The sequence below is a fragment of the Stenella coeruleoalba genome (genome assembly GCF_951394435.1).
Source record: "Stenella coeruleoalba genome assembly, chromosome: 1".
Lineage (NCBI taxonomy): Eukaryota > Metazoa > Chordata > Mammalia > Artiodactyla > Delphinidae > Stenella > Stenella coeruleoalba.
Window position 1 is genome coordinate 87,879,762 of NC_137169.1, and position 12,228 is coordinate 87,891,989.

A 12,228-nucleotide genomic window follows, 5' to 3' on the forward strand; every position below is an offset into this window, starting at 1 on the left:
GAAAAGCCTTCGCAAATAAATCAAGGTTTGGAGGGATTGCTAAGCATGTGCTATTTGAGATAATGTTGCCAAAACTACATTTTATAATTTGTAATAACCCTGCCCATCAGACCCTTAAATTCTGACAATGGGATCCAAAATGTCACCACAGCTAATATGCCAGCAGTATGAAGTCAGTAATCCTAGATAAGTTTGAGAGTTCTAGAAGATATAAGTAGAAGAATGAATAAAAATGGAGAGGCTGAACAGGAATAAAAAATGTTTAAACATACTGATACCTAGGTTATTATAAATTATAGTAACTCAAAAAAATCATATAATGTAGATAATATTTCCTATAAGCATATACACTATTCAGAAATATATTCATCTAATACATCACCTAATACACTTAGCAACTGATCAAAGAATAAATTAATTTTTAATTAAAATTTAAATTGCTTTTTTTTTTTTTTAAAAAGGTATTAGAATTGGCTACCTTTGGTCCTGAAACTGGGTGGATGCTATTTTTGGCAGCTATAGGATGAGGAAAGGTATTCTGGAATGCAAATGCAGAGGAGACAGGATAACCAATCCCACAAGTTGGGTAAGTCAGTCTACTATCAACCTAAAAATAAAAGCATAAAAAAGGTTAAGGATAAGAAATTAGTTCTAAATGGTATTTGGTGATCCAGGAGGCATTAACATCTGTTATAATAACTAACAGTTAAGGACAGTATCCCAGAAGCCGATTTTGTTTATCATGACACTACAAAACTCTGCTTCATTATATAACATATCATGAGGCTGGAATACCTTTGGCCCAGAGGGCTTTTCAGAGTGGCTTTGCAAGCTTAGACAAAACAAAACCACTGGACCTGCCTTTGAACTGAAGTAAAACAAAGACCTCTGAACCATCTTGGTTCCCTCGAGGCCTCAAATTACTGAAAAGGGGGTTGAGGGGTAGTCATAGATCAAAAGGCCAATAAAGGATAAATAAAAATAATTTTCTGCCAGATTGAGTAAAAACAGTATTTGTGTTCTTAGAAATAATTTGCTCTGCCACTAATTTTCAATATAGTGACACCACCATTAACGAACATCATGAAAAGTTTGTTTTTACAAGAGGACAATTACAACACAAATCTTAATAAGCACTCATGTACAAAAGTGGCTGTATGACAAAAATACCTTTTACACAGCTATTTATCATCAGTCATTGAGGTTAAACCTGTCAAGTTTTTTCAAGTTTGTAATTCAGTACCAGGCACTTCACTCTGCACCTTTTCCCAAATTAGCACAAATCCTTTCCCTTTAAACATCAAGTACTATCTCATTTACTAGAGTAGATTAAAAATTCTATTATGGATTTGCATTTTAAATCCTCTGCCAATGCCCTCCAGTCAAAGACCACCAGAAACATATCTAGAGGTGTACTCACTCTTTGCAACAAGGAAGACTGAACACCACGTAGAACCTAGTAAGAGAGGTGTCTCAGTAAGACAGTGTTAAAAGGGAGTTATTTATTGGACTTAGTCATGTGTTAGGTGAGTTAAGGAACAGTTTAAGAACACAGGGCTTTGCTGTGGACTGGATGCTATCAAGAAACGGGGATAACTATATGAGAGGGTATCTGAATAAATCTTATCTAATAAGGCAGGATGAATGTATAAAGGCTGAAGCTATAATTAGTAATGAGCAGCAGTCACTCACTTTAGCCAGGATAGGATACTTGCCCATTTTTGTGGTTTGGCAATGTCATATTCTTGTCTGTGTTCAGACATGATTATGAAGTGGTCTTGTTTTTGTCTTGATCCATCACAGAGAGTAGCCTTGCCTGATGCTGATACTCTGTGAAATTGTTTATGTTCAGCAGGAGAACCCCAAAACCTCGCTCTGAGTGCAAGGTCAGTTCCCAGCAATCCCTAGACCTAGCTGATATTACCAAGCCAGATCCAGGTACTCGGAGCTAAAAAACTCTAACGAGTTTCTTCCAGAATCTAGAGCTGACAAGCCTGGTAATAGGGTTTTTCTTTCTCTCTTTTTCTTCTAATAGAACTCAGATTAGGCTCCTCCACTACAGTGTCAAACTTGAGCCCATACCTTGTTCTCCCTTACTGAGGCCTCCTAAATACTTTGTGTGTGTGTTAACAGTTTTTCAGCACATCTGGCATTAGTTAATACTGAGTGATTTCAATGTCCATTAAAATCTTACAAAGAAGTGCACCCTTAAAATATAGCCTCTTTGTTAAGAATAAGTGTACCTTTATGTCCCACTTCCAAATGGAACTTAAACTCTACTTCAGTGCTAAAAATTGTAGGACTCTAGTCATATTAGGTACCAGCACCTAACAATCTGGAAATATGTTTGTTTTAGAAAATTTACTAAGACCACTCACAACATCTTAATTTAAATCTTACCACATTAGAGTTAGGAGAAATTCCACTTCTGATGGTGTTGCTACTAGAATGTACAGGTGGAGTGGTTGAAGGTCCCAATACATCTTGCTTTCTCACTAGCTGATTTTCATTTAATTCTTTATTTAACCATGTGATTACTTAAATAAAAGAACAAGTAACAAGGTAAAGAATTTTGAATATTTTTATTTTTCTAATAATTTTAAATATTTAAAAATTATATTGACTTTTTTAATTTAAAGTTTTTAAAACTACCTTATATCACAGGAGAATAACATAGGTTCACCTAAATTTTTGTCATTAAATATTCTTATTTTAGCAACTGCCACATAGGACTCCTTATTCTTTTACTATCAGAAGCACATATTTCTGCTAGTCAAGGATCTCTTTAAAGGCTTTCATTTCCAGAATGATACCTTCCAGTTTATTTAAAATTCAAACTCTTATTTCTCATAATCAGTATCAGAAACTGAGAAAATGTTAAAGGCCTAATCTCATATTTTTGTTTCAAATAGTTCATACTATTACCAGTAGGTAAACACAGCAATTATAACAAGTAGTAGTAAAGAATTTAAATAGTAAATTATAGTTAATATTTTCAACACTTAATTTTGGGTTACTGACACATGTAATAGGGTTTTTTTTTTTAATAATGATGGTAACTGTTTTACAGGACAGCTGATATAATTTACTACAGCAAAGACATTAAGATGGTACATTTAAAGCAGATTATTTGTATATAGCAGTACCTTGATTTACCTAGTCTTATGAATTCAAATAAAAATTTCAGGTTAAGAATAAAGCTACAAACCTCATTTACATAAAAAGGTAAAATACTTACACTTCTCATTATTTTTTAGAAGCTGTTTGCTTTCTTCAAGTTTTTGAACTGTAGCTTCTAATTGTTCTTGTAATTTGCATACCTGAAATATGTTAATCCTTATAGTAAGCATAATAAAGACTAAAATAAAGACTGAAGAAATGTATTACTATTCATTAAATAATTAACAGCTATTAATTACTATTAAATAAGAAAGGAATTAGCTCAGCAGTGAAATAAAATATATAATTACATATATACACACATATACATACACATATATACGTATGAACACTCAAGGTATCTGAGTCATGATAACAACTTTTCAAACTGAAATAGGTTATTAAATTCTATTGATTATAGTCACGTTCTTTTGGGGAAAAAAAGCCAAAACTATTCTCTGATATAACGAAGTAGAAGTTTTAAAAATACATGAGGAAATTCATTATGCTTTGCAAATAGTCACACACGCAAAAATATAAAATATTAACTACCTCTTGCTCTTTAATTCGGAGAGACTGTACAACATCTTGTAATTCTTTTTGTTCCTTTTGTAATTTTTCTTCCTTCTCAGCCAAGAGTTTCTCTTGCTGAATAGTTACTGTATTCTTTAGTTTCAATTTACCCATTAAGGTCTTCAGATCCCCTTGCAACTTTTTGATAATTTCATTTGCCTGTAAAAGAGCTTTATATGTACATCTCTACATAATCCAATGAAATATCAATATTCTATTAAGTTTTTAAAAACAAACCTTAAGAAGTTCAGCTGATAATGATTTTATTGTAGCTTCAAGTTTTCCTAGTTGTACCTGATTTTTCTCACCATTTTCTTCTAAAGCCACCTGATACATATTTTTAAAAACATGAATAATTAGGAAGTCTGTGTTTATTTAGGAAAAGTATCATTTATAAACGTGATCATTTATAGATCATTTATAAACCATCAATTTGTTTAGAAAATTTTAAAACAGACCTTTTGTTCCTGGATTGTATCAAATGCTTCTTTTGTTCTTAAAACAAGCTGATCCTTATCCTTGATTTCCTGTTCTAAAACAGCCACTTTTGTTTGTAGATGATTAATATGCTTTTCTTTTTCATGGCACTCAGCATCAAGTGTAGAATTCTCTCTTCGCAAAGAGAGGACTTCTTGCTTAGCCCGCTGGAGCTCCTAGAGGAGGAAAAAAAAAGTTGCATTATGAAAAAGGAAAGTTGGCTGGTTCGGTAATTTATAATTAAGATATTTAAAACAGAAAAATTGTCTTTAATAACTTTAAAGTTCTAGTACTGGTGTTCTTTTAAAGAAATGAAGGTCTCTCTAAAGGCACATGTAACTTGTAGATCTGAAATATAATTGTAAAATACACTAGTATCTAATGCAATGACAAGGGAAAATAAAACAATCCTTATTTATGAATAAATTACTAGAACTTTTGAAAACCAGTAACAAGAATTTTCTGATGTCTTGAAATCTACAGTTTAAAAAAAATCACTTAGGTAATAAATGCTCATTATAACAGAATTTCAAAATACATAAAATATATAAATGAAAAGAAAGCCCTATCATTCTACCACCAAAGCAGTGACTCTCAATCTAGTCTGCATATTGAAATCACCTGGAAAGCTTTAAAAACTACTGATGCCTGGTACCATGCCCAAGAGATTCTGATTTCATTAGTGTGAGATATGGCCTGAGTTCTTCAACTGTTTCCAAGGGTAGCCAAGGAATCATGCATGAGATATTGTTAACAGACAATAATTGTTAATTAAAAACAGATTATTATACTAAGTGAAGTCAGAAAGAGAAAGAAATACTATATGATATCACTTATATGTGGAATCCAAAATATGATACAAATGAACATATTTACAAAACAGAAACAGACTCACAGACATAGAAAACAAACTTATGGTTACCAAAAGGGCAGCTGGGGGGCAGGCTGGTTATAAATTAGGAGTTTAGGATTAGCAGATACAAACTACTACGTATAAAATAGATAAATAACGAGGTCCTAATGTATATCACAGGGAACTATATTCAATAACCTATGATAAACCATAATGGAAAATATGAAAATAATATTAAAAAATAATTTTTAAAAATATCTATACTAGATCACATCTCAATCAGCTAATATCAGTCCAAATGTTGCCAGTATACTATACTAAAGCCCAGTATGTAGTATTCCTAATTAGTTTTCGGTTTTAACAAAAACTTTACAAAATAATTTTATAGTATTATACCATAGTGGTTTTAGAAACACAGACTCTGCTATCAGGCAGACTTAGAATACAAATCCTGGCTCTTCTGTGTGACCCTGGGAATTACTTAACCTCCTTAAATTTCAGTCCCTTATTTGTAGAATAGAAAAAACACCTCATAAATTATTTAATTTCATCTTCACAAAAACCCTTACATAAACTACTTAGCATATTGCCTGGCACATAGTAAATACCTGATAAATGGTAGTAATTACTAATTTTAGGGTACTAATCTCTAAAAGGTATAATTTAACATAATTAGGTAACAATACTCAGAAGTTTAAAAAAGAAAATTCCCAGGACTCATAATTTGCAAGTCTTATGCAAAGCTTGGAAGAAATATTTTGATTACATTATATGAAAATCAACATAACAAAGCACACTGTTTATATACACTGGCCAGTGTCAGTGCTAAAACAGAAGAAACCACGTAGCATTATAATGAAGTATTCACTATCCAATGTACTATGCAGGCTGAAATGTTTTACTAACTGATGTGAAAGGTGAAGAGGGTAGTGAGAAGGACTGAAGACATCTAATTGTTAGGACAGAATGCTGTGAGGATCTGAACATAAAATCAGTCAGGCTTTAGGGCTTCCTTCGTGGCGCAGTGGTTGGAGAGTCAGCCTGCTGATGAAGGGGATGTGGGTTCGTGCCCCGATCCGGGAAGATCCCACATGCCACGGAGCGGCTGGGCCCATGAGCCATGGCCACTGAGCCTGGGCGTCCGGAGCCTGTGCTCCGCAACGGGAGAGGCCCAACAGTGAGAGGCCAGCGTACCGCAAAAAAAAAAAAAAAAAAAAAAAAAAAAAAAAATCAGGCTTTAGAGTTTCTAAGCATAACAGACTGGTCAAATGGAGTTGGATGTCTTGTGAGCTAGAATAACACTGGAGATCTTTACATTCAAACATGACAGACTTAACAAAATCTACATATGTTTTCTAATAACTCATATGACAATAATGTATAATAATGCTAGGAAGGAGTCTATCATCACTGGCAAAGTATCAACAAAAGTACCACTATAGCAAAATATTTTAAATGTCTCTGTTGCCTAAAAGAACAAGGTAGTACTAGAGACAGGTAAATAAAGGATTTCAATCCTCACTTTTCTACTTATGGCCATGCCAACTTGGGCAAGTTACTTAAGTTCTCTGTGCCTTAGTTTCATCATCTGTAAGATGGGGATAATAACAGTACCTTCTTTAAAATAATTGTTATAAGAATTAAATGAGTTAATATATATGCAAAGCACATAAAACAGTGTTCAGTAAGCATTAGCTATTATCATTTCTATTATCATTAGCATTATTATTTCTAGACACTAAACTTCATATAGTTGTTTAATATGTTGAGTAGACTGAAAGAAAGAACCAGCCCTGCCAACACTGAGCACCCTGAGCCACAGACACTGTGCTGATGTTGAAAGTACACTGAAAGATCTGCGGGCTGTGCCAAAGAGCTGCTACTCAAGGCCCCAACAAAAAATATCCAAGTTTACCTTAGCGCTGTTCTCAATTAGTCCATTTTATTAGATTTTCGATTCTCCATTTTTTTCGTATTGTCTGAACTGACTACCCTAAAACTACAAGAGATCCTTGCAGAGCATCCAGAACACCACCCGTACAAGTAATAAAGTAATAAACAAATTAAAATCAAGTCACTAAATTAAACTGTGCTTTTAAATTGGGGGGGGGGGAAGACCAACCCCAACGTTCCATACCTCTTCAACACCAGACAGTTTTGTTTTAAGTTCTCTGATGGTAGAGTCTCCTTTATATTTCCTTTCAGTGAGGTCTTTATTAGCAGATTCTAACTCAGACAATCTGTTTTGTAGCTGCTGGACGTTTCGTTGATGGAGGATTTCTAAATCTTTTTTCTGTTGTTCATGCTGCTGTTGGTATCGAACCTGTGCCTATTATATAATAAAATACAGTACCAAAATTCAAAGAAAAAAAAATACAAACATGAGATTTGAAGAAAAAAAATCTTAATTATTCTTCTTTATAAGATTTCCTTGCTTTTAAGAGAATCCATTTTCAATTATGGGTTTCATGAAAAAGAAAAGTCAACAAAGTCAAATTTACCACTATCATCTTGTTCATAATTTCTTCTTCTCCTAAACCCACATGTTTAGACATAATGGTCTTCAAATTAAGGGAAGAATGATATAGGATTAAGTTAAAAAAGAAAAAAGCAAATTGCAAAATAGTATATATAGTGTGAACCTATTTCTGAGAAAACAAATGAGCAGGTACATAAGGAACATTCAGTGTTTGCTTTAAACCACATTATACTGTTTCAGTTTTTTACAACCAGTATATATGTCTTCTAATGAAAGAAACATCTAAACTTGTAAAATTGACAAGGTATTGCTCAGTCTTACATTTAGTTGTTACATTTCACCAACAATAAAATTTGAACATAGTTGTAACTCTGAAATCTCTGGTACCTCTTTGAATCATACCACTAATCTATCTTAATAATTTCTGTTGTTGGACTTGGAGGGCGTTATGCTAAATGAAATAAGTCAGAGAAAGAAAAATACTGTATGATATCACTTATATGTGGAATCTAAAAAATACAACAGACTAGTGAATAAAACAAAAAAGAAGCAGACTCACAGATACAGAGAACAAACTAGTGGTTATCAGTGAGGAGAGGGAAGGGGGAGGGGCTATATAGGGTTAGAGGATTAAAAAAGAGTTATTATGGGATTATATAAAATTATGCATGTGAAACTTTAAAAACTGTAAAGCACTACAGAATTTAAAGAATCTTTCATTCAATAACAAATTTTAAAAATGTTAAATAATTTGTTGATGAACACTATCAAATCCTAAATACATTTAAAAAATAAAGAGTATTTTTCTCATTATGAAAGTTATACATTCTCTTAAAGGCATAAAGAAAGAAATCACAAATAACCGATGATCTCATCCAAGGTGTCATTCTAAATATTTAGGAATATTCCTTTCGAGTCATTTATACGCTTATACTGACACCACACATACACACATAACACACATAGTTAAATTTAACAAAATGAGACCAACCTGCTTACACAATTTAATCATGCTTTTTAATCCTTTAGCATTTGCACCTCCTCACATCATTAAAAAACTCTTTGTAAATACTTTTAATAGCTGCACAATATTCTATCCCATGGCTATACCATAATGCAATTAACCCCTGCTCTACTATGGATACTGAGTTCACAATTTTTCACAATTACGAATAAAACTATGGTTAATATTTTTGTACATAAGCATACATCCAAATTCAGATTACTTCCTTTTGATCAATTATAGGTCAAAAATATGTAAACAAATATAAAGTTTGATACTAGTTCCAAAACTGCATTCCAGAAATGTTGTACCCATTCAAAAATTCCTACCACAAAACCAGGAGAGTGTCTCTCTCATAAAATACTTTGGGAATTTTACATGAGTATTTTAAGAATTCCTCATTTTTGGAAACTAAAATTGAGAGAAGAAGGAAGAAAAAGAGATAAAACAGAAAAAAAGAGTCCATACAAAACTGAAAATGCAACCTTGGAAGAAAACACTCAAGGAGCAATCAAGAAAAAAATAACAATGAGCAAACTGGTACAGATGCTAACTGTAACTGTCTAAGAGGGTAATTAAACACACTGAAGGCAACAGAGACCAAAGATTATAAACATAAAGAACTGGCTTTAGGGCTTCCCTGGTGGCACAGTGGTTGAGAGTCCGCCTGCCGATGCAGGGGACACGGGTTCGTGCCCTGGTCCAGGAAGATCCCACATGCCACGGAGCAGCTGGGCCCGTGAGCCATGGCCGCTGAGCCTGCGTGTCCGGAGCCTGTGCTCCGCAACGGGAGAGGCCACAACAGTGAGAGGCCCGCGTACCACAAAAAAAACAAAACAAAACAAAACTGGATTTATCCCAGCGATAATCGGAATTTTGGAGCTTTTGTTTTAAAAAGTGTAATGGATAGAATTACAATATTTACATTTTCTACTTTGTTTATTTCAGGTGATTGTGATGTACACTAAAGTCTTAAAATCACTGCCCTATAGACTATCTATCAGCAGGAAGAGAAGAGTGGCTTGCTTGGTTTTAAAGTCTCAAAGGACTGATTCACAATCCTATTAGAAAATGCAGTAAGGAATGCAAACAAATCCTTCAGTCATTTTGGTGTTATAAACAAATACACTTATTATGAGACTTTTAGAACCTAACTTGTTTGAAAATAGAGGCAAAAAAAACTTTAGTAAACAATAGAAATTAATGAAATCGGGGTGGGTGGGGAGACAGTATAGAACTAATTAATGAAAGAAAAAACTGGTTCTTTAAAAATACTACAAAAAACCAGACAAACAAGTCTCATTAAAAAAAAGACATTAAGAATGTAAGAGAAATGGTATGAAGACTTTAAAAATCATAAAACAACATATAAGATATTTTACTAATACATTTAAACACAAAGATGAAATACATGGCTTTTTAAGGAAATATAACTAACATAACTCAAGAAAAAACAGAAAATCCAAAAGGACCAATAATCATGAAGGAAATCAGAAAAGAACCTAAAGAAAAATGCCTTAAAAAGGCATCAGACCCATGCACACGGCCCGCCTGAGCTGAGGTGCTAGCGGTAGCCATTCCACACTAGGAACTCCGGTCAGAAGAGCTGGGTGCAAGGCCTCTGCACGAGGCCCTCTGTGAGCAAGTGAAACCCAACTAAGCACAAAGGGAAAAAGAAACGAGTCTTAGAGCTGTGACTATTTTCAAGGCTACTGTTTTTCTCTGTGGAACACTGCCTTTGGGGCAAAACAAGGAAGAAACAGGTGATTCTAATGTGTAGCGCAGAAGGAGAACCACTGCAGGCCAGCTTCTCCTACTGTCAAGGTACTCCAGCCGTGCAGCGGACAGGGTCTTGGTGCTCCAGCAGGGGGTCAGGCCTGAGCCTCTGAAGTGGAAGAGCCAAGTTCAGGACACTGGACCACCAGAGACCTCCTAGCCCCATGTAATATCAATCAGCGAGAGCTCTCCCAGAGATGTCCATCTCAACACTAAGACCCAGCTCCACTCAACAACCAGCAAGCTACAGTGCTGGACACGCCATGCCAAACAACTAGCAAGACAGGAACACAACCTCACCCATTAGCAGAGAGGTGCCTAAAATCATACTAAGTTCACAGACACCCCAAAACACACCACCGGATGCGGTCCTTCCCACCAGAAAGACAAGATCCAGCCTCATCCACCAGAACACAGGCACCAGTCCCCTCCACCAGGAAGCCTACACAAGCCACTGAACCAACCTTACCCTCTGGGGGCTGACACCAAAAACAACAGGAACTACGAACGTGCAGCCTGCAAAAAGGAGACCCCAAACACAGTAAGTAAAGTAAAATGAGAAGACAGAGAAATACGCAACAGATGAAGGAGCAAGGTAAAAACCCACCACAACAAACAAATGAAGAGGAAACAGGCAGTCTACCTGAAAAAAAATTCAGAGTAATGATATTAAAGATGATCCAAAATCTAAAATGATAGTAAAGATGATCCAAAATCTTGGAAATAGAATGGAGAAAATACAAGAAATGTTTAACAAGGACCTAGAACAACTAAAGAGCAAGCAAACAATGATGAACAACACAATAAATGAAATTAAAAATTCTCTAGAATGAAGCATAGCAGAGTAACTTAGGCAGCAGAACAGATAAGTGACCTGGAAGATAAAATAGTGGAAATAACTACCACAGAGCAGAATAAAGAAAAAAGAATGAAAAGAACTGAGGATGGACTCAGAGACTTCCGATACCAAAACCAGACAAAGAGGTCACAAAAAAAGAAAACTACAGGCCAATATCGCTGATGAACACAGATGCAAAAATCCTCAACAAATCACTAGCAAACAGAAGCCAGCAGCACATTAAAAGGATCATACACCATGATCAAGTGGGGTTTATCTCAGGTTTACCCCAGGAGCACATTAAAAGGATCATACATCATGATCAAGTGAGGATTTATCCCTTCATTGTATGCAAATCAATCAATGTGATACACCATATTAGCAAATGAAGGATAAAAACCATATGATAATCTCAATAGATGCAGAGAAAGCTTTCGACAAAATTCAACACCCATTTACGATAAAAACTCTCCAGAAAGTAGGCATAGAGGGAACTTACCTCAACATAATAAAGGCCAAATACGACAAACCCACAGCCAACATCGTTCTCAATGGTGAAAAACCGAAACCATTTCCACTAAGATCAGGAACAAGACAAGACTGCCAACTCTCACCGCTATTATTCAACATAGTTTTGGAAGTTTTAGTCACAGCAATCAGAGAAGAAAAAGAAATAAAAGGAATCCAAATCGGAAAAGAAGTAAAACTGTCACAGTTTGCAGATGACATGATACTATACACAGAGAATCTTAAAGATGCTCCCAGAAAACTACTAGGACCAATCAATAAATTTGGTAAAGTAGCAGGATACAAAATTAATGCACAGAAATCTCTTGCATTCCTGTATACTAATGATGAAATATCTGAAAAAGAAATCAAGGAAACACTCCCATTTACCATTGCAACAAAAAAGAATAAAATACCTAGGAATAAACCTACCTAGGGAGACAAAAGACCTGTATGCAGAAAATTATAAGACACGGATGAAAGAAATTAAAGATGATACAAACAGATGGAGAGATACACCATGTTCTTCAATTGGAAGAATCAACATTGTGAAAATGACTATA

General features: G+C 34.6%; 1 protein-coding gene across 2 annotated transcripts in view; it reads right to left on the bottom strand.

The window, feature by feature from the left end:
• The window catches only part of SASS6 (SAS-6 centriolar assembly protein), a 51,848-nt gene that overhangs the window by 19,147 nt on the left and 20,473 nt on the right, over positions 1–12,228 (bottom strand). Inside the window, exons 8-15 of one of the 2 annotated variants that reach the window (XM_079902323.1) lie at positions 7,200–7,391; positions 4,191–4,385; positions 3,970–4,059; positions 3,712–3,891; positions 3,239–3,320; positions 2,401–2,537; positions 1,421–1,456; positions 479–607 (exon numbers count right to left, since the gene is read on the bottom strand). In XM_079902323.1, coding sequence (XP_079758449.1) covers positions 479–607; positions 1,421–1,456; positions 2,401–2,537; positions 3,239–3,320; positions 3,712–3,891; positions 3,970–4,059; positions 4,191–4,385; positions 7,200–7,391 — 1,041 coding nt within the window. The remainder of the gene's footprint in view (positions 1–478; positions 608–1,420; positions 1,457–2,400; positions 2,538–3,238; positions 3,321–3,711; positions 3,892–3,969; positions 4,060–4,190; positions 4,386–7,199; positions 7,392–12,228) is intronic. The other variant, XM_079902322.1, reaches the window with a different exon arrangement.